The sequence below is a fragment of the Coenobita brevimanus genome, chromosome 25 (assembly GCF_032717465.1).
Source record: "Coenobita brevimanus isolate Jiangsu-jjx chromosome 25, ASM3271746v2, whole genome shotgun sequence".
Lineage (NCBI taxonomy): Eukaryota > Metazoa > Arthropoda > Malacostraca > Decapoda > Coenobitidae > Coenobita > Coenobita brevimanus.
Genome location: NC_136978.1, coordinates 15,102,947 through 15,123,570, shown reverse-complemented (window position 1 = coordinate 15,123,570; position 20,624 = coordinate 15,102,947). Strand labels below are relative to the sequence as shown.

General features: G+C 48.1%; 1 protein-coding gene across 2 annotated transcripts in view; it reads left to right on the top strand.

Annotated features, from left to right (window-relative positions):
* Window positions 1-8,612: 8,612 nt before the first annotated feature.
* LOC145393865 (transducin beta-like protein 3) overlaps window positions 8,613-20,624 on the top strand; it is a 341,771-nt gene continuing 329,759 nt past the window's right edge. For both annotated transcript variants that reach the window (XM_080267921.1, XM_080267922.1), the window contains exon 1: window positions 8,613-8,770. In XM_080267921.1, the coding sequence (XP_080124047.1) occupies window positions 8,742-8,770 (29 nt within the window). In that variant the 5' untranslated portion in view covers window positions 8,613-8,741. The remainder of the gene's footprint in view (window positions 8,771-20,624) is intronic.

Below are 20,624 nucleotides of genomic sequence, written 5' to 3'. Positions count from 1 at the left end.
TAAATCCGCTATCGGGCCTTGCCACCACTCTAACGCCTCCGCTTGGCCAAGAAGCCTGGATGGCGACGAAGGGCTCCCCGAAGGGAAAGAGGCTTGAGGGAGACTCACACTCTTCGTGGTTCCCTGAGTGTGTTCATAGGGCTGAGGTGGGGCTCTACTTCCCCTAGTGTGGACTTTGGCTGGAGCCGTGAACTTGCCCGGCGTGCGAGGGACACCAGTAGGGTGATCGAGGTCGCCCTTTCACCGAGGCAAGAGGCCATCAACGTGGTGTTCCTCCCGCAGTAGGAGACAAGCCGGAGTGAGGGGCTCAAGAGCCGCACTCTCTCCAATACGGACAGATCCTACCGTCAGGGAATTCTCCACCCTGGTACGTGCCCCGGCCGTAGCCGAGTGTCTGCCCGTACGGGAAACGACTAACAGAGAAACGGGATCACCCGTCTGCTCCGGCGAGAGGCCGGCCCCGAGTTGCCTCTTCCGTAATTGGGTAGCGCTACACGTACGGTAGCAGGGTCTCTCTACCCTGGACCGTATTCTGGCCGTAGCCAAAGTACAACTGGAGAGGGATGCACACAGGCAACTCTCTCTCCTCAGCGTGTTAAGGCCGGAGCCTGGGGTCACCTTCCCCTTTACACACTTTGTCAGGCCGTAGCCTGTGTCTATTTCCCTTTTATGGCCGTAGCCTTGGGCCTCTTCCTGCCCTTGGGCCTCTTCCTGCCCTAGAGGGTGTAACAAGACCGTCAAGACGGTGTTACCTGGGACTGACCTCTTTTCAGTCCCACCCCTGGTCTGACGGTCACTACCCCGCCCGCACAGTAGTTCAGGTTGTCTGAACGCCTGGGGTTGGGGCACTTGCGGGGAATAGGGGCTCAGGGTCGGGATGCCCTGATGACCCTCTTGCCCAAGGTCACTAACCTCACCGGTGTGTCCTCCTGGGGTGGTGGTGGGGTGGCGGCTCGGCGGTGGTGTGGGGAGTGGTGAGGTGGGAGGTCCTGTGGCGGTCTCGGCGGGCATTTTATAAGGTATTTCATTTATATCTTGTTTCCACATACTGTAATAGTATCCCACTCATTTATGTTATGCTGAGTGTTTTTAGGCCGACTCCTCGTCCTAAAAACACTAGCGACTGAGCGGGGTCCTCTTTCCAGACCGGAAGTAAAGCACCAACAAAGGAACAGGACATAAAAACTAGGCAGTCCACCTTAACACATCTATTACCTTAACTCTAACACCGTTACTGTTATGCTGAGTGTTTTTAGGCCGACTCCTCGTACTAAAAACACTAGCTACTGAGCGGGGTCCTCTTTCCGGACCGGAAGTAAAGCACCAACAAAGGAACAGGACATAAAAACTAGGCAGTCCACCTTTAACACATCTATTACCTTAATTCTAACACCGTGACACTATTACATAGAATGATATTCTGGACAGGGAATACAGATATACAAAGTTACGTTAAGACAACACGGGATATTCACACACACTATAATTATACTTTACAATGGGTTAAGGGTCCATAAGTGAATGTGACTGGCTTTCATTAAAGTCCAAAAGGTCTTAGTGCACTGTTACAATAGAGATGTATGGGCTTGATGAGCCAGGGGAGGATTACTACTATAAGAGAACAGGGGGAGCAGATCACTATAATGTACTGGCTGGGCTCGGCGTGGCGACTCTCGCCCGCGCGTGCACTGGTAAGGGGGAACTCCTTTATTCTGGGCTGGGGAATAACACTAGTTTCACGGGCCCAGAACTTATAGTCTTTAATCAAGGGAAAGTAATCACGGACACTTATAGATGGGATCCCTGTTATTCACTTTGTCACTGTATCACTGTCTCTGTCTCACTGTAGGAGGGAAAGTCAGTAATCTTGCCCGATTTTCTGGGGCGTATCACTCTGTCACTTTAAGGGGACCTCCGGGGGCTCTACCCATGGCGGGAATCACCGTACCCGCGGGGGGGAGACTCGACCGGGGTCCGATCCACTGAGGCGTTGCAGGGAGACCCTCTTGCCTGGGGTCTCGACCTGTTGTAGACCCTCCTCTCTGGTCCCGTCGTCACGGTGCAGGGAGACCCTCTTGCCTGGGGTCTCGACCTGTTGTAGACCTCCTTCTCAGGGTCCCGTCGTCGTGGTGCAGGGAGGCCCTTCTATGTGGGGCCTCGACCTGTTGTGTTGGCCCTCAGGACTGGAGCCAAACAGGTGAAGCAGTCGTGTCTGGCGTCGGAGGGTCTGCGGCAGGAGGAGGTCAGCGTTGGTAGGCTGCTGGGCTCGCCTGGGGGTCCGGGGCCTGTGGAGGTCTGTCAGGGGACGCGCCGTCAGGTGTGGGCTGTGGCCTCGTTTCCTGCTGGTACCTGGGGAAGACAAGAATTTCCCGGGTGTGGGAGGTAGGTCCCGACTGGGACCGGGTCTCTGCTCGGGTGACACTTTCGGGGCAACTCTCCCGGATGGCATCCAGCTACTCCTGCAGGAGTTGGCTGAATTTAGAGGACACACGGAGGCCGTGTTCTCTCTCTTACACAGGGAGGGTAGCGCAGAGGCGACTCTCTCTCTTGTCTCCAACACAGCCGTAGCACCAGGTCGATCAGCCCTGGGACCCACTTGTGGCTTTATACAAGGGGCTCTTACCCTTGGGGTGGCTAGGGGTGTTGGCCCCGTATAGTCCACTATTGGGCCTCCTGCCCTGTTTGTGATAGAGGGTATTTCTCCCTCGTCAAAGGACCTCCTGTCCTGGTAGTGGCAGAGGGTATTTCTCCCTCGTGGCTCACTGTGGCAGAGGGTACTGGACCCTCGTGGCTCACCAGAATAGCGGCAGAGGGTGGTATTTCCTCGTGGCTCGCTGTGGCAGCAGGTGCGAACACCTCGTGGCTCACCAAGGGACCTCCTGCCCTGTTGGGGTGAAGCTGTGGTCGTCACCACAAAACTACTAGGGACTGATATTAGATCAGTCCCACCCCACTGCTGTCGATGGTCAACCCGCCGTGTAAGTTGTTGTGGATCTAGGCTCACCTGGTGTTGGGGCAGTTGCGGGAAGAAGGGGCACAGGTCAGTGGTGGTTGGATGACCCTCTTGTCCCAGGTCATTAACCTGACCGTTATCTCCTCCTCGGGTGGTGGGGTGGTGGTGGCCCGGTGGTGGTGTGGGGGGTGGCGGGGCGGAAGGTCCGGCCGCGGGCATTTTAGTTACAATATTACATAGAATGATATTCTGGACAGGGGATACAGATATACAAAGTTACGTTAGGATAACACAGGATATTCAACATACACTGTAATTACACTTTACAATGGGTTGGGATTCTATAAGTGGAGGTGATTGTCTTTCATCAAAGCCCAAAAGGTCTCAGTTCACAGTCACAAGAGGAATATACGGGTTTGAGGGTCTAGGGGAGGAATATTACTATAAAAAGACGGGGACGGGTCACGTCAATTGACTTGTTGGACCGGGAGCGGTGACACTCACCCGCGCATATACTGACAAGGGGGAACTCCTCTATTCTGGGCTGGGGGAACAACACTAAACTCACTGTTTCGGAATTATAGTCTTTAGTAAGGGGGCAGGTGAGTTTGTGGTAATCACGGGCACTTATAGGTTGAATTCCTCTAAATCACACTGTCACTGTTCTGGTTCCACTTTCTCGGGTATAGGAAGGGGTGTCACTGATCTTACCCGTTTTTCTGGGGCGATATCACTCTGTCACTTTATAGGGGGGACCTCCGGGGGCTCTGCCCATGGCGGGAATCACCGTACCCGCTGGGGGGAGACTCTACCTGGGTCCGATCCACTGAGGCGTTGCAGGGAGACCCTCTTGCCTGGGGTCTCGACCTGATGTAGACCCTCCTCTTGGGTCACGTCGTCGTGGTGCAGGGAGGCCCGTCTATGTGGGGCCTCGACCTGATGTAGACCCTCCTCTCGGGGTCTCGTCATCGTGGTGCAGGGAGGCCCGCCTATGTGGGGCCTCGACCTGGTGTGGTGGCCCTCAGGACTGGAGCCAAACAGGTGGAGAAGTCGTGTCTGGCGTTGGAGGCTCCGGGGCGGGAGGAGGACAGCGTTGGTAGGCTGCTGGGCTCGCCTGGGGGTCCGGGGACTGTGGAGGTCTGTCAGGGGACACGCCGTCAGGTGTAGGCTGCGGCCTCGTCTCCTGCTGGTGCCTGGGGGAGACAAGAATTTCCTGGGAGTGGGAGGTAGGTCCCGACTAGGACTCGGTCTTTGCTCAGGAGACACCTTCGGGGCAACTCTCCCGAGTGGTGTCCAGCTACTCCTGCAGGAGTTGGCTGAAGATAGAAGACACACGGAGGCCGTGTTCTCTCTCTTACACAGGAAGGGTAGCACAGAGGCGACTCTCTCTCTTGTCTCTGACACAGCCGAGGCGCCAGGTCGATCGGCCCTGGGACCCACTTGTGGCTTTATACAAGGGGCTCTTACTCTTGGGGTGGCTAGGGGTGTTGGCCCCTTACAGCTCACTATTGGGCCTCCTGCCCTGTTTGTGATAGAGGGTATTTCTCCCTCGCAGTTCACTAAAGGACCACCTGTCCTGTTTGTGGCAGAGGGTATTTCTCCTTCGTGGCTCACTGTGGCAGAGGGTACAGTACTAGCCCCTCGTGGCTCACCAGAGTTGTGGCAGAGGGTGGTGTTCCCTCGTGGCTCACTGTGGCAGAGGTGCGAACACCTCGTGCCTCACCAAGGGACCTCCTGCCCTTAAGGGGTGTAACTATGGTCGTCACCACAAGGCTACTAGGGACTGATTTTATATCAGTCCCACCCCACTGCTGTCGATGGTCAACCCGCCGTTGAAGTTGTTGCGGATCTAGACTCACCTGGCATTGGGGCAGTTGCGGGGAGAAGGGGCACAGGTCAGTGGTGGTTGGGTGACCCTTTTGCCCTGGGTCATTAACCTCCCCGTTATCTCCTCCTTGGGTGGTGGGGTGGTGGTGGCCCGGTGGTGGGGTGGGGGGTGGCGGGGCGGAAGGCCCGGCAGCGGGCATTTTAATTTACTTTCTCTTTTATATCATTCATATCAATTACAGGTGTGTTTGATTATTCAAATTCTCCGATATATTTCTTTGTTGATGCCATCCAGTATTTTGATTTTTTTTTTTTTCTTCCAATATTCTTTTTAGAGGTTATTGTTTCCTTCTTTTATGTACCTGAAGCAGTAGTTACCTGGCTAACAATGGGGATCTCAAGTATCCTACCTTAGCGTTTCTGGGTGTATCGAGGTGCGCTTAATGTCTAAATACACATTTTTTTGTCTTTTTTTTTATTTATACTTTTGTGAAGTAAAATGCCCGCCGTGCCCGCCGCCGGACCTCCCACCTCACCACCCCCCACACCACCACCGAGCCACCACCCCACCACCACCCCAGGAGGACACACCGGTGAGTTTAGTGACCTCGGGCAAGAGGGTCATCAGGGCATCATGGTCCTGGGTCCCTATTCCCCGCAAGTGCCCCAACCCCAGGTGATCAGGGAAAGTGAACTATTGTGCGGGCAGAGCAGTGATCGACAGAATAGGGGTGGGACTGAAACAAATTCAGTCCCAGGTAACACCGTATTGACGACTTTGTTACACCCTCTAGGGCAGGAGGCCCAAGGGCAAGAGGCACAAGGCTACGGCCTAATAAAAAGTAAATAGGGAAAGACGACCCTAGGCTACGGCCTAATAGAGTGTGTGAAGGGGAAGGCGACCCCAGGCCCCGGCCTTAACACACTAGAGAGAGAGAGTTGCCCCAGTGCATCCCTCTCTTGCTGTTCTCCCCTTCAGGAGCAACATCCCGTGGACGGTCCCAAGCCGCAGCGTGAGGGCGACCCCGTTTGCCCGGCAGATGTTCCTGTTGGGGCCGATCGGCTCCCAGCTACGGCCAGAATACGGATCAGGGTAAAGAGCCCCTGCTACCGTACGTGTAGCACTTCCCTATTACGAAAGCAACACCCTGTGGACGGTCCCAAGCCGCAGCGTGCGGGCGACCCCGTTCGCCCGGCAGTTGTCTTTCATACAGGTAGACACTCGGCTCCGGCCGGGGCACGTACCAGGGTGGAGAATTCCCTGAAGGTAGACTCAATCCGTATTGGAGAGAGTGTGGCCTCTGCGCCCCTCCCTCCGGCTTGTCTCCTACTACGGGAGGCACACTATGCCGGCGGTCCCAAGCCGCGGCAAAAGGGCGACCCCGATCACCCTATAGGTGTCCCCCGTACGCCGGGCAAGTTCACGGCTACAGCCAATGTGTGTGATAGGGGAAAGAGATCCCCGGCTCCAGCCTCCAGACACACCCGAGAGGCCACGGGCAACGTGAGTCCTCCTCCAGCCTCTTTCCCTTCGGGGAGCCCTTCGTCACCATCCGGGGATATAGCCCCGGAGGAGACGTTAGAGTGGTGGCAAGGCCCGATATCGGGCTTACCGCCCACACTCGGGAGTTCCTTGTTCCTGCCGGAGCCCCGCAGGAGACGCTGCTGCAGTCCAGTCCTGACAGCGCCTCTCCCTCTTGGTGCCCGCAGCCCCAGGACGCCCAGGCTAGACTCTCCAGCCCCCGACGAAGGTGATTCGGGCTCCCTCACTCCTCGGAGCCGGAAGAAGCAGGCCCGAGTACTCCGGCTGTTTGGCCCCAGTCCTGAGGGCCACCTATCAGGTCGAGGCCCCCAGACCAAAGGGCCTCCCTGCACCCCACCGGCGCGGCCCTAGTACGAGGGCCGCCACTCAGGTTGAGGCCCCCAGACGGGAGAGCCTCCCTGTATTCTACCTTCGAGTGTAACTGACAGTGACTATACCCAGGAAACAGAGAAAACAGTGACAGTGACTCCGCAAGAAATCATAGTAAACAGTGGTCCATCAGAACTAAGTGCTAACAGGGCAGAAAGTGAACTTTGTGAATTATCCTAGGCCCTCCCCATGTGAAGGAACCAGGGAGTTTTCTGTGAACATCGAGGTAAGGGCGCGGGTGAGTCAATAGCTAAGTGTACGTGTCTCCGTGACAAGGTGACAGTGTCGAGTGTCGCTATCCGCACCCTACTTCTTTTATAGTAATATTCCCAAACCAGACTCCCAACCTTGTGTATTCCTAAAGTGAACAATCCCATTTATATACTGCCTCCAAGTGACATATAAATCCTATTAAAGAAAACTCACAATCTCCCTGTGTTATTATTGTAGTGTGTATGATTACTCTGTGAAGCCAAGTGTTAACTCTGTATCTCTGTCCCTGTATCTTAAATATCATTCTGTGTATTGTTACGAGTAGGATCTAGGTAATAGATGTGTTAAGGTATACTGCCTGGTTTTTATGTCCTGTTCCTTTGTTAGTGCTTTACTTCCGGTCTAGAAAGAGGACCCCGCTTCAGTAGCTGGTGTTTTTACGACGAGAAGTCGCCTTAAAAACACAGCATTACATGAAGGCTAGTACAGTTCATGCATATAATACTGTTGGCGACACTACGTTTTGTGGTAACCCCTCTAAGAAACTGATGAACTCTGTGCTTCTCCTCCATGACCATTTTCATGTCTTCCTACCACGTAGGCTACTGTAGTTCTCTGTCCATTTCAGCAATTTCCCGCATGCACTCCTCCAGTATTTTTAAATATTATTTTCACGTACCTCTTGAGCACCATTCCTAGATCTAAATAGACAGACTACTCACCCCCCCCCCCTCATATATCTACCATTCTGCTATAGAAACACAAGATGACCCCTCCCAAAGAGAGAGTAAGTATGAGACCCGTAAGGCTGCTGTCTGAGATTATAATTTTTGCCTCTGTCACCACAAATAAATATGCTATTCTTTAAACTACTTGAAAATTTGCATTACAAAGAACATAATCTATTAGTTAGTCCCAGACACGAAGAAAAGGCTCAAAAGAAGTTGCAACACATTATACCGGCCCCCAAACTCGCCTCCCAGCAGTCTTCTAGCCCAACTGTGCTGTATAACAGCAACCTTGGCATTACTGTTTCACTGTGTCCTCATGTTTGGGATGGCTCCGACGTTGGCTTAGTGCCCATTTTCTTGGTTTCAAAGTAATTTTTAAAGACATATTTAGCTTTTACTAGCTGTTTTCAGTTCATTGTGAAATGTGCAGATACAGTACAAGTTCATAGATGCTCTGGAGTAAAAAGTTTAATTTTGCAGAGTAGTGTAAGAAGAAAAAATAACTTTTACAACAATAAATATTTCGATTCAATTTAAATGATGGTTAAATAATGCCAGTTACATATTTGCATTATACAAAGCGTCGATATTTTTATTGATAACAGTAAAAGCTTAGGTAAATATGTTAGGCTTGCACACTCTAATATCATGTCTCTTCTTAAAAGTTTATGCTTTCAATTTCAGGCGATCGGTACACTCCATTGTAATGAAAGAGAATTAGAATGATCAAACACACCAGTAACTGCAATAAATTAATTATGTTAAGTGGAAATAATGGCTATTTTGTTAAAAAAAATAAATAAAAAAAAATAAAGTTTCCCCACGTTATACAGCGTGGTCGTCAATCGTCATCATCGTCATGCTGTTTAAGGTCCCTTGAGATCAGGAAGATCCGAAGACTCCTCTAAGTTTGCACGCACCACGATGTGAGTGGCAGGAGGTTACTGCCTGAAGTCTCTAAGCCTTACCAAGAGTCAGTAAGAACTCCGTCCCCTTGAGTCATCAGAAACGCCTTCATATTCACGGAGATCCATGAACAAACGTCTTCCTGAGTGGACACTGCCAGAAGGACGAGTAGGACTAGCTACTGAAGGATCGCCGTGCAATGGGTTCGAAAATTCTGCTCAAATCAAAGTATGTATATAGATGAATGATGCATTATTTCTCGGTTTGATTAATATTTAGCAGTAATCACAATGCAGTTTTGAGCTGTGAAGCTTTGCTTATCTGCGGTAATTCTTTGTTGTCATTTGTTAGATTCTGATGGTCATTTCCACTGAAAATCATTCTTTTTCCAGTTATGACACCTTATCCCACAGGTACTGGTGGTGAGAAAATGAGTGATTTGCATGAAAATGGTGCAACTGTAGGAGAGCTCCTATTCATATAATTTAGCTATATTAGTTCTTTGCCAAATGAGCACAGCCTGGGCAGTTTTCAGTAGTTCTCAAACAAAAAATATTTCGGTCAGTTTTTACAAGTTCACCTCAACCGATTTTTTCATCCAACCTGAGTGTGTCCTGTCGTTTTTGGTGTGATTCGATCGATTTTGACTCGTTTCTATTGGAAGTCGCTAGTTTTTGCTGGAGACGACTAGCGACTTTCAGTAGAAACAAATGGCCAAAATCAATGCAAATCACACTAAAAACAACAGAAAACACTCAGGTTGGATCCCTGTTACCATGTGAAACTTCCTGTTTTCATGGCTAAAGGAAATTAACTTAACCTAATGTATTAAAATTACCTAACCTAACCAAACCTAACCTATCAAAATTACCTGACCTAACCTAGAAGCTTACCTTAATCAGTAGGTCAAACTTTACCCTAACCTAACCTAACCTAACCTAACCAAACCTAACCTAACCTGCTGCAGTGGAATGCTTACCTTAGAGATATGATCGTCCAGGTTGTGCAATATAGTTTTCTGGTATTTTGTGACGAGATTGAGTACCTTCATTTTTGTTGGAAATGCTTCATTTTGCCTTTTTTCCTGGCATGAACTTTGACTGGATGAGGAGCTGAAATGAAGCACTTTCGACAGAAAATGAAGGCAAAAATCACTCAACTCGCGTCAAAAACCACCGACTGGGAAGTCTTATTAACGTGTAAATAATCAATATTACACCCAAGGCATAGATCATATCCTTCTTTGGAAGTTATGCCGAGAAGAATTTGAATTTTCCACCCAGAAGGAATCAAAGCCTGCACTTCAAATTGATTGGTAAAATACCATCACGTGACATAAAGTACGGTATGTCTATGAGTGGATAAAACAGACCTAGCAGACGCATGCGCCGTCAAAGGAAAGAGAAACACATACGAACGCATGCATTTTTTACACAGACTGGCCGAGTGAAGATCCAAGGTATGGTTTTGGGGGGTAAATTATAATCACGTACAACTCGTTTATTATCAGTTTCCTAGAGAAATGTCATAAAAGAAAAGATTCTTAGATTGACCGAAGCTACTAGAAAAAGTTAACGAAAAGTAAAAAATCGCATGAGGTGTACGTGTAAAGTTTGACCAATATTTTTTCTTGTTGGCCACCCCGTCTGGGATACATGGCGTCTGGCAATGAATGAATGAATGAATTTTACTGTGGTTTTAATGAATTTGAGCTTCTTCTTTTTTTGGAAGTCACGCGTGTAATGTCCCTGTCCCACATTGTCATAGGCTTCAACAGCAGTAGTTCAGTATATGAAGGATGTTGCCCAGTGAGTTGTTCTTCCTATGGTCAACCTTTCGGTGTACAACAACAAGATCGGCTCAGGTGTGGTAAATAAACACTGTATTCTCAAGTTCACGCTGTACTTTTTACTGTCTATTGCCAGACACCTTAATCCCGTAAGGGGTACCCACAAACAAATCTCGTCCATATCGCCCTGTCCCCCACCATTTCACTGCCCTGCTCCCAGCCCACACCCCCTTCTCTCATATAACTCTCCCCTCCATCTCATCCTTGGCCCCCCCCTCCTCCACCTCACTCACATACACTCTCCTCGTCAGTCTCTCGCTCTCCATCTTCTCCACCTTCTCCACATGTCCAAACCATCTCAGTGTGTTTCTTCTAACGTTTCCTGTCACATCCACACCACGACGCTCATTCACAACCTCATTTGTCAGTCTGTGTCTCCATGTGACTCCACATGCTCCTTTCAAATAACTCATTTCCACTGCTCTTACTCTTGACTTCCATCCCCCCAGCAAGGTCCAAGCAAAAAATATTTCAGTTCAATTCAAGCTTACTATCCTAATTTTCCAAATAATTACAATTAATGCTTGCCAACTTCACTGTTTTCACAAGTACTGGAGCTATACTGTCTTCACTAACTGCAATTAAATTTAATGCTTGCCAACTTTTTATTTAGGGTGGCAGGTCAGGTGAAGAGGGATAATCGGGATATCATAGATGAGCAGTGTGTGAAGAATGATGAAGGAAGGGTAGTGGTGAACAGTGAGGTTATCAAAGATGCATGGAGAGAGCATTATAACCGGTTGTTGAATGAGGAGTTTGACTGGGACAGGGAAGGTTTGGAGCCAGCAGATCCAGTGTCTGTCCCGTGGCCTTTGATTGATACTGCTACTGTGAGTGAGGCAATAGGCAGGATGATGGTGGGGAAGGCAGCAGGTGTGTCTGGGTTGACTGCCGAAATGTTGAAGGCCTCAGGCGATATAGGGGTGAGTTTAGTCACTGACCTGAAAAATAGGATTATTTATGAGTGTGTTGTCCCAGATGATTGGCTGAAGAGTGAAATTGTAAATGTGTATAAAGGGAAGGGTGATGCCCTGGAAAGAGGAAATTATAGAGGTATAAAGCTTTTAGATCAGATAATGAAGGTAATGGAGAGAGTTTTAGAAGGTATGATTAGAGAAAGAGTGAATATTGATGAGATGCAGTTTGGGTTCATGCCAGGTAGGGGGACCACTGATGCCATATTCATTGTTCGACAGCTTCAGGAAAAATATATTGGTAGGAGAAGGGATCTTTATTTTGTTTTTGTTGATTTGTAAAAGGCCTTTGACAGAGTCCCTAGAGAGGTGGTGAAGTGGGCAATGAGAAAGCTTGGCTTGGAGGAGTGGCTGGTTAGGGTGGTTATGGCCATGTATGTGGGTGCTCACACCCAGGTGAGAGTGAATGGAGATTTGAGTGATGAGTTTTCCGTGAATGTTGGTGTGCATCAGGGGTCAGTCTTGAGTCCCATGTTGTTTATCATGGTATTTGAAGCCCTTTCACGTGACTTTAGAAACGGACTCCCGTGGGAGTTGTTGTATGCTGATGATTTGGTGTTGATTGCAGAGAATGATAGGGAGGCGGAGGAAAGGTTTAGGAAGTGGAGAGATGGTATGGGGCAAAAGGGTTTAAGGGTAAATGCAGATAAAACAAAAGTGATGATATCTAGGGTTGGTGGCGGTACTGTCAAAGACGAGGGAGAGTGGCCATGTGCAGTTTGCCACAAGGGCATGGGAAGTAATTCCATCTTGTGCGGTGTGTGTGATAAATGGGTGCATAAGAGATGTAGTGGTATCAGAGGTAGACTGCGAGATAATGCTGATTTTATGTGTACGGCGTGCTGGGGTGAGCAGGTGGAGATTGTCAGACGTGAAAGGATTGAACTTGCTGGTGAATCTCTTGAGTGTGTGGAAGAGTTTTGTTATTTGGGAGACATGTTGTGTGCTGGAGGTGGGGCTGGAGCTAGCTCTGTGGCTAGGGTGAGAAGTGGTTGGAAGAAGTTCAGGGAGCTCTTGCCTCTCCTGGCATTGAGAGGGCTCTCCCTACATGCTAAGGGGTCTTTGTATGCAGCATGTGTTAGGAGTGTAATGCTGTATGGCAGTGAGGCCTGGGCAGTGAAGGAGGAAGATATTCGCCGGCTCAGACGTACAGAAATGACAATGATTAGGTGGATGTGCAGTGCGTCCCTGCGTCCAAGGCCTGGAGGGGCTGGGTTTACAATGGAAGAGTTGAGAGGTAGGATGGGACTGGAGTGTATTGGTGTTGTGATGAGGAGAGGTAGATTGATGTGGTTTGGACATGTGGAGAGGATGGGGGATGACAATTGGGTGAGGAAGGTGAGAAGTGTTAATATTGGGGGTGGGGTTATGAGGGGTAGACCGAGAAAGACATGGGACGAGGTCATTAAGTGTGACCTCAGGGTTAAGGGACTGAACAGGGAGGCTGCAATGGATCGTGCAGCGTGGAGAGCCGCCATTAGGTGACCAAGGCCGACACATGCAAGCATGTTGGAGCCTTTAAAAACGAACGAACGAACGAACTTTACTGCACTGTTTTTACAAGTACCAGAGCTATACAATCTTCACTGCACTGAATTACACTCAAACTGAACTGAAAACTGAATGAAACTACTCTAGTCCTTTCCCCATCCTTATATAGCCTTGCATTACTCTTGAAGCTTCTAGTTTACTCTAGCACTTACAGTTACCAAATCAGAGACATCCAAAACATGCCAGAGGTTTCTTACACTGCATGACACTGTAAATTATTTAGCATACAAACAGAGATGAAAGTACATAAAACAAAGAATCACATAATAAAACATTATAGAGAAAAAGATAACAAAAATTAGTATACAATTTACAAAATAACTACGTTTGCAAACAGCAGGCCAACTGGCAGCTCTGACGTGTAACCAAACTACGAGAATCACTGGGAATACTCCAGTACTACCTAACTAGCAAATCCTGCTTATTAACACTACCCCCTCCCTAATCCTTTTGTCATCCTAACAAAACTACACAATGTATACAAACATAATCCATAATCCAAACTAAACATTTAACTGTACACGAAATAATCCTTCAACTTATCAGGTGTTCTCCTATGCCACATCCGACAACGTCGTTGCTCCTCCACACAGTCCACTCCTGAAATGTCTTGGTCCTCTTCCTGATGCATTTTTTCTCTTGGGAAACTGTCATCATCCTCTTGCACTTCAGCTCTTTGGTCCTTTTCAACATCTGCAGCTGTAGGTAAGCACAATTCCTCAGAGACATCCCAGCTGTACAGTACTGTCCTGGCACATGGTACTGCCACAGACATTTCACATGTACCACCTTTGGGCAAAGTTTCCTGCCTCCCCAAATCCAGTACGTTACATCTGGTAGATGGTCCCTCACAGTGTAAGGCCTGTCCCAGGGACCCTGCAGCTTCGGTGACTGTCTCTTCTTCCACTGAGGATTGTATAACCAAACTATGTCACCATCCTTGAAGCTCACCTCACTTGCCTTGGCATCATACTTGCACTTAATCACTTCTCCTTGAAACTTTAGAGCTTCTTGCACCTGATGATGTACCTCAGCCAGCTTTTCCTGAAGATGCTTCAGACAGCTGGAGGTATCTGTAGGCAGCTTTTCACCAGGTGGTCTTCCCATTAACAAGTCAATGGGTAAGCATAACTCATGGCACAACATCAGTTTTGCAGGATTGTAGCCAGTAGACTCAAGGGATGCAGACCAATATGCCATCAGCAATGCAGGTAATTTCTTTTTCCTATTCTGTTTGTCCCTCTACACAGTTCTTGTCCCACGGTCCAGTTGAATTTCTCCACCATCCCATCTGACTGTGGCCTTAGTGGGGTCATCCTGGTCTTCTCGCTCCCGATTAACTTGTAGCACTTGTGGCATCCCAAAACGACAGAAAAACTGGTCAACCAACATCTGAGCAAGAGTAGTATCCTCTTGATTGGGGATGGCATAGGCTTCTGGCCACTTTGTGAAGTAGTCCACGGCAACACATATATACCGCTTTCCTCTTTCAGTGAGTGACAGAGGTCCAGCAATGTCCACCGTGACTCTTTCCATCAGTGCACCCACTTGGTACAGCTGGAGAGGGGCACAACCACGTTTCTTGGGTCCCTTCTTGGCATAACATACAACACAGGCCTGACATGACTCTTCAGCATCCTGATGCATGCCAGTCCAGTAGAACCTCTGTTGCAGCCAGCTTAGAGTTTTCTTCACTTCCCTGTGCCCACTAGTGATCTGGTTATATGATTCATCTAAGATCCCAGACCTCATTTTCTTCGGAAGCACTGGTTGCCAGTACTTGCTGAGGCCATCGGGTGTCTCCCACTGACGCTGTAGTAGTCTGTTGTTTAAATGAAGAAGGTCCCATTGACTCCAGTAGCTTGTAGTTGCAGGGCTGAATCTGGAAACCACTTTCCAAGATGGTCGCATTGTATTCCGCTGCAGCCAGTCTAGCACTGGTTGTAAATCTGCATTCTCTTAAGATCTCCTGCAGCTGACACTGGCCCTGTCACCGCAGTACGGCTGCATTTCTTGCTACAATCTCCCTTTTTACTAGACTGCTGACACCCTGGATCACAAGGCCGATGGCTCAGGCTGTCAGCATTGCCATGTACTTGCCCAGGGTGGTGCTGAACCTCATAATTGTGCAGGTCTAACTTCCCAATCCAGTGTGCTGGTTGTCCATCCTGATTCTTTAACATCTTCAGCTACTTGAGTGCCGCATGGTCTGTCCTGATGATGACGTAGGACCCATACAAGTAGGGATGGAAGAAATCAAGGCTCTTCATCACTGCTGAGCTCCTTATTGGTCACACTGTAATTCCGCTCTGGTGGGCTGAGCTTCTTTCAGTAATATGCCACCACGCACTCCTTGTCATCCTTCTGCGACAGGACACCACCAATACCATGGTCACTAGCATCACAGTCCAAGATAAATGGCTGACTCTGGTTTGGGTATGGCAACACTGGAGAGCTTGGCAACGCCTGCTTGAGTTCATCGAAGGCATTCTGAGTCACTGCTGTCCACACAAACTTCTGCCTCTTTCCCAAGAACTTGTGCAGAGGTGTGGCTATCATTGCAAAATCCATGACAGAACTCTGGTTGTAGGTACACAAACCCAGGAAACTTCGTAACTCCTTCACACAAGTTGGAACTGACCAGTTTTTCACAGCTGCCACCTTCTCATGACCAGTACAGACGCTGCCCTCGTCTACATTGTGTCCCAGGTAAGTTGGAACTGGACAGTTATTCACAGCTGCCACCTTCACTGGATCAGTACAGATGCTGCCCTCATTTACATTGTGTCCCAGGTACTTAACTTCTTTCTGAAACAAGTAACACTTCTTAGGGTTCAGCTGGAGGTGCACCGATTGGATCCTGTTGAATGCCTTCGACAGCCTTTCCAATTCCTGGTCAAAAGTCTGTCCAAACACAAGTATGTTGTCCAGATAGCCTAGATGAGAGCTGCCTGCTAATGCAGGCCTTCCAGTACACAATCCATGAGACGCTCAAAAGTAGCAGGGACATTGCGTAGACCAAATGGCATCACTTTAAACTGCCATAAATCCTGCCTGTGTGAAAAGACTGTTTTTTCCTTGTCCTTCGTTGCAACCTTGACCTGATGATATCCTGCCTTCATATCTAGGGTAGGGAACCACTTGGCACCTGATAGAGCATCCAGCATGTCATCAGTCCCTGGCAAGGGGTACTTATCCTTCACTGTCACTTCATTCAGGGCTTGATAATCCACACAGCACCCTACCGTGCCATCCTTCTTCCTTACCAGAACCACTGCTGATGCCCAAGGACTGTTGGACTTTTCTATCACTCCCTGACTCTGAAGATTCTCCATCACCTTCTCCATTTCTTGCCGTTGAGCTGGCACCATCCTTCACATTGGCTGTTTAATCGGGCAGTGATCCCCGGTGTCTATACAATACCCCACCAGATCAACTCACCCCAGGTCTAGGTCTGAGGTTGAAAAAACATCAGCAAACTTTGTCAGCAGCTGCCTCAACTTCAGCATTTGTAAATCTTCTAGGTATTGACAACTCCTTGAAAATAGGTCTTGTAAGTGGTCTGGCAGATACCCATCTTCTTTGACTACGCTTCTTTTACAGGCCCTCCTCTGATGCCACTCAGGGTCCACCGCCTGGCACAGTCCCACAATTTCTCCCTCGTTGATCTTTTGTGGCTCACGGGAGAAATTGGCCATCACAACCGGCACTTCGCCTGCACCTGTTTCTGCCAAAGTTCTCCCCACCATCACTCTGGCCTTTGTTTTGCACCGTACATCAGGCTCCACTACCCCTAGACAGCTGTCAAATGAGCCACTCACCTTGCACTGGAGCAATAGTTCTAATTTTGGGGGTATCACTATAGTGTGGAATGCCCTCACCTTGCCTCCAGAAGTGGTACGTTTCACTGCCATGATGGGAACTGAGTTTCCTCAAACCTTCAGCTTCATGGAGCAGAAGTCCAGCTCACATCCCATGGACATCAGATAGTCCATTCCAAGAAGGCAAGGATCCTCCATCTCGGCTACATAGACTGGAAGCGTGGCTTCTTGCCCTGCCGTTTCAGTCTGGACATCCAAGGGTCCCCTCAGTTCTGCGCGGTGCCTAGTTACACCTCACAATTTTTCTGATGACTCAGGCAAATACCGATGATGTAACACATCAGGCCTCACAGAAGTCTGCTCTGAGGCAGAATCAATCACCAGGGAACACTTCTTTCCATCTATTCGTCCGTCTGCTCGCACACTGTTGATTGCAGTTTTCTCACATTTTCTCAGTAGTGGGGCTACTTGGGAAAAGCCAGCTGGCAGTAGCCCTTTAACACCAGCCTGCACTAGTTTTTCCGCTTCATTCTGGTCTTCTGCAGCCTTCTTCTCTTCCTCCTTTTTCTTCTTTGGACACTTTGAACTGAAGTGTCCCACCTCACTACATGTCTAACATCCTTTTGTAACAATTGCAGATTTCCTTGCACTTCTCTGTTCTTACTCCTCCTTTCCTTTAGCAATCCTCCTCCTTGTGTCCTGGCTTCCTGCAGAACCAGCAACCTCCTCCAGGGGGAGGCGGTGGCTCAACCAGTAGAGAGGTGGCGTGTGGTCCTAACGGACCCAGGTTCAAATCCCGGCTGGGGCAGGGAACAGTTTAAGGATTTGAATTTCATTAAATCAGGCTTTATGATCTACCAGAAGACCCGCCGACATGTCGTAAAAATACCTCCGCTAATACCAGTACACCAGTCCTGTATGAGACAGCCCTAGCATGTATTCAATATGGACGGTGGGTGTTAGCGTCGAAGTGGTGACATGTAGAGGTGTATGGTATGTAGGAGGACTGCTGGGCCTTGATAGCAGGCTGTGAAGCCTATGCCCAGAGTTGGACACACACACACACACACACACACACACACACACACACACACACACACACACACACACACACACACAAGTCTTCTCCTGTCCCTTTTCCACTTGTAGCAGTGCTCTTTCCTTTGTCCTAGCTTTTCGCAGTACCAGCAACTTCCTACAAATTTTTCCGCTTCATGTACCTGCCCCTTTCTTGCCTTGAATCCCACACTGCTACCTGCCTGAAAAGTGGACGCGCCGGACCTGACGTAGGACTCAAATTCTAGAGTTCACGCTGGTGCCTCTTGCATGCCTCTGGGTACTTGCACTTGCAACTCTGCACTATCAATAGCATTGATGAACTGGTCCCTCAGAAGAATAGCCAACAGGTTTAGTGCTGCTCCAGGGTACGCATTGTATGCCATAATCTCCAGGTCATGAGCGAGCTGCTGGAGGGATTCGCCTTGAGCCCGTACATGGGTCCAGAATCTTGCCCTGTAAACCTCAGTCCGGTACGTTGTCCCATATCAGCGCTCCAGCACTTCCACTAGGGACTGATAACTTTTCCTATCCCCCACTGACATTTGGCCAAGAATCTCCATTGCAGCACCCTTGAGGCTTGTAGCAAGCTGCACTGCCTTCTGCCTATCATCCCAACCATTCTGATCTGCAAGCAACTCGAACTGCACACTGTAAGCATCCCAAGATACTTTGTCATCAAATTCCTGAGGTTTCTCTTTAATTGGACCCCATTTATAGCCATGCATTTCACTGTTTTGAGGCCTAAAAACTGGGGCATCATAATTATTATAAGTCTAGGACTTAAAACTTTTGCATTCTGATTGTTCAACCCTGTAATGCTACCTTTAGATGCTTGGGATCCGTCAAGATTCACCATACACTGTCCATTCTATTCATATGCTCCCTGTACACTAACCTGAGGCCTAGCAGTGCAATATTTTTCTACAGCCTCAATTTTCTCACTAATTATCTTCACATGGTCAACTACATGTTTCAACTGGTTTTCCAAATGCCGTCTGCACTCTGTCACTATTCCCTCACTAATCTTCAGCTGGCTGTCTGCACTCGATCACATCATTGCCTAACTCATACTTCTGCTGCCATAGCTGTCCGTATACTTCTTCCTTCAACTGCTGTTGTTCTTCCTTTTATTTCCCCCATGAAATCATCTAGCTGTCCATATACTTCCTCCTTCAACTACTGTTGTTCTTCCTTTATTTCCCCCATGAAATCATCTAGCTCTCCTTGTATCCTCAGTTGTAATTCCCTTTGTTGCTCCTGTAATGCCTCTTGAAGCTGTTCGTATCGTTCTTTCTGTTTTTCACTTTGTACCTCTAGTTGTTTACTTTGTGCTTGCAATTGTTCTTTGATTTCTTTCTAGAGCTCTTTTTGTTCTTTACTTTGGGCCAGCAGTTGTTTACTGTGCTTGTTATTGTTCTTTGAGTTCATTCTGTCCTTATTCTATGCTTGTAATAGCTTCATGATTGCTGCCAGACATGCCTCCTCATGCCTAGCTTGGCCTCTTGTCTGTACATCTTCTGCCTCCATGTCAAAGGTTTGACTCACTGCAGAACTTTTATAATGATCCACACTCCTGACACCACTATTACGTCCCCGTCCCATGCTGCCACAGGCTCCAATAGCAGCAGTTTAGTATAGGAAGGACATTGTCCAGTGAGTTGTTCTTCCTATGGTCAGTCTTTTGTGTACAGCAACAAGATTGGCTCAGGCATGGTAAATAAACACTGGATTCTTAAGTTCTCTGTCATTATTTTCCAGATAATTACACTTCATGCTTGCCAACTTCGCTGTTTTCACAAGTACAGGAGCATTACAGTCTTCACTAACTGCAATTACACTTAATGCTTTCCAACTTCACATCACTGTTTTCACAAGTACTGGAGCTATACAATCATTGCTGCACTGAACTCACACTGAACTACACTCAAACTGAACAGAAAACTGAATGAAACTGCTGTAGTCCCTTCCCCATCCTTATATAGCCTTGCATTACCCTTGAAGCTTCCAGTTTACCGTAGCACCAACAGTTACCAAACCAGAGACATCCAAAACATGCCAGAGTTTTCTTTTTTTTTTTACACTACATAACACTAATTTATTTAGTATACAAACTGAGATAAAAGTATGTAATTTAACAGTCACATAAATAAAATATTATGGAGTAAAAGAGCACAAAAATTAATATACAATTTACAAAATAACTATGCTCACAAACAGCAGGCTAACTGGCAATTCTGAGGCGTGACCAAACTACGAGAATCATTAGGAAGACTCCAGCACTACCTAACCAGCAAATCCTGCTTCTCAACACTCATTTTGGAGATTAGGCCAATGCAAGGCAAAATGTACCTGTTTTTGAGTAGTTCAGGGAGCAGGCAGGTTGCCCGTGGCAATGTTTACTGACGGTCTCCAACTGGCCGCATTGTTTACCATCCATCACTCCGACTGGGCATGTCAGTGTATCTTGTGTCAGAGCAATGGGGAACTTAATAATTTAACCAAACCAATCCTAATCCAACCAGACCTCACTTGCATTTGACAGCCAGCTTTCAAAAAAAAAAAAAAAAAAAAAAAGCATGTTTGGAACATTAAATGTGGCAGACATAGACGGAGATCCGGGGTAATTAAATATAGGATTGCCACGTTAAATATAACTACATTTCCAAAAACAAGTTTATAGTGGAATAGATTCAAAGTAACGTGGTCTACAATGTGGTTGTGTCAATTTTCCAGGATCGAGTGATGTGAACTACCGAAAATTGACCCACAGCCTTTCCATATTTCCGGCTGAAATTAATCATTCACAGATTACTGGTTGTGCTTCATGG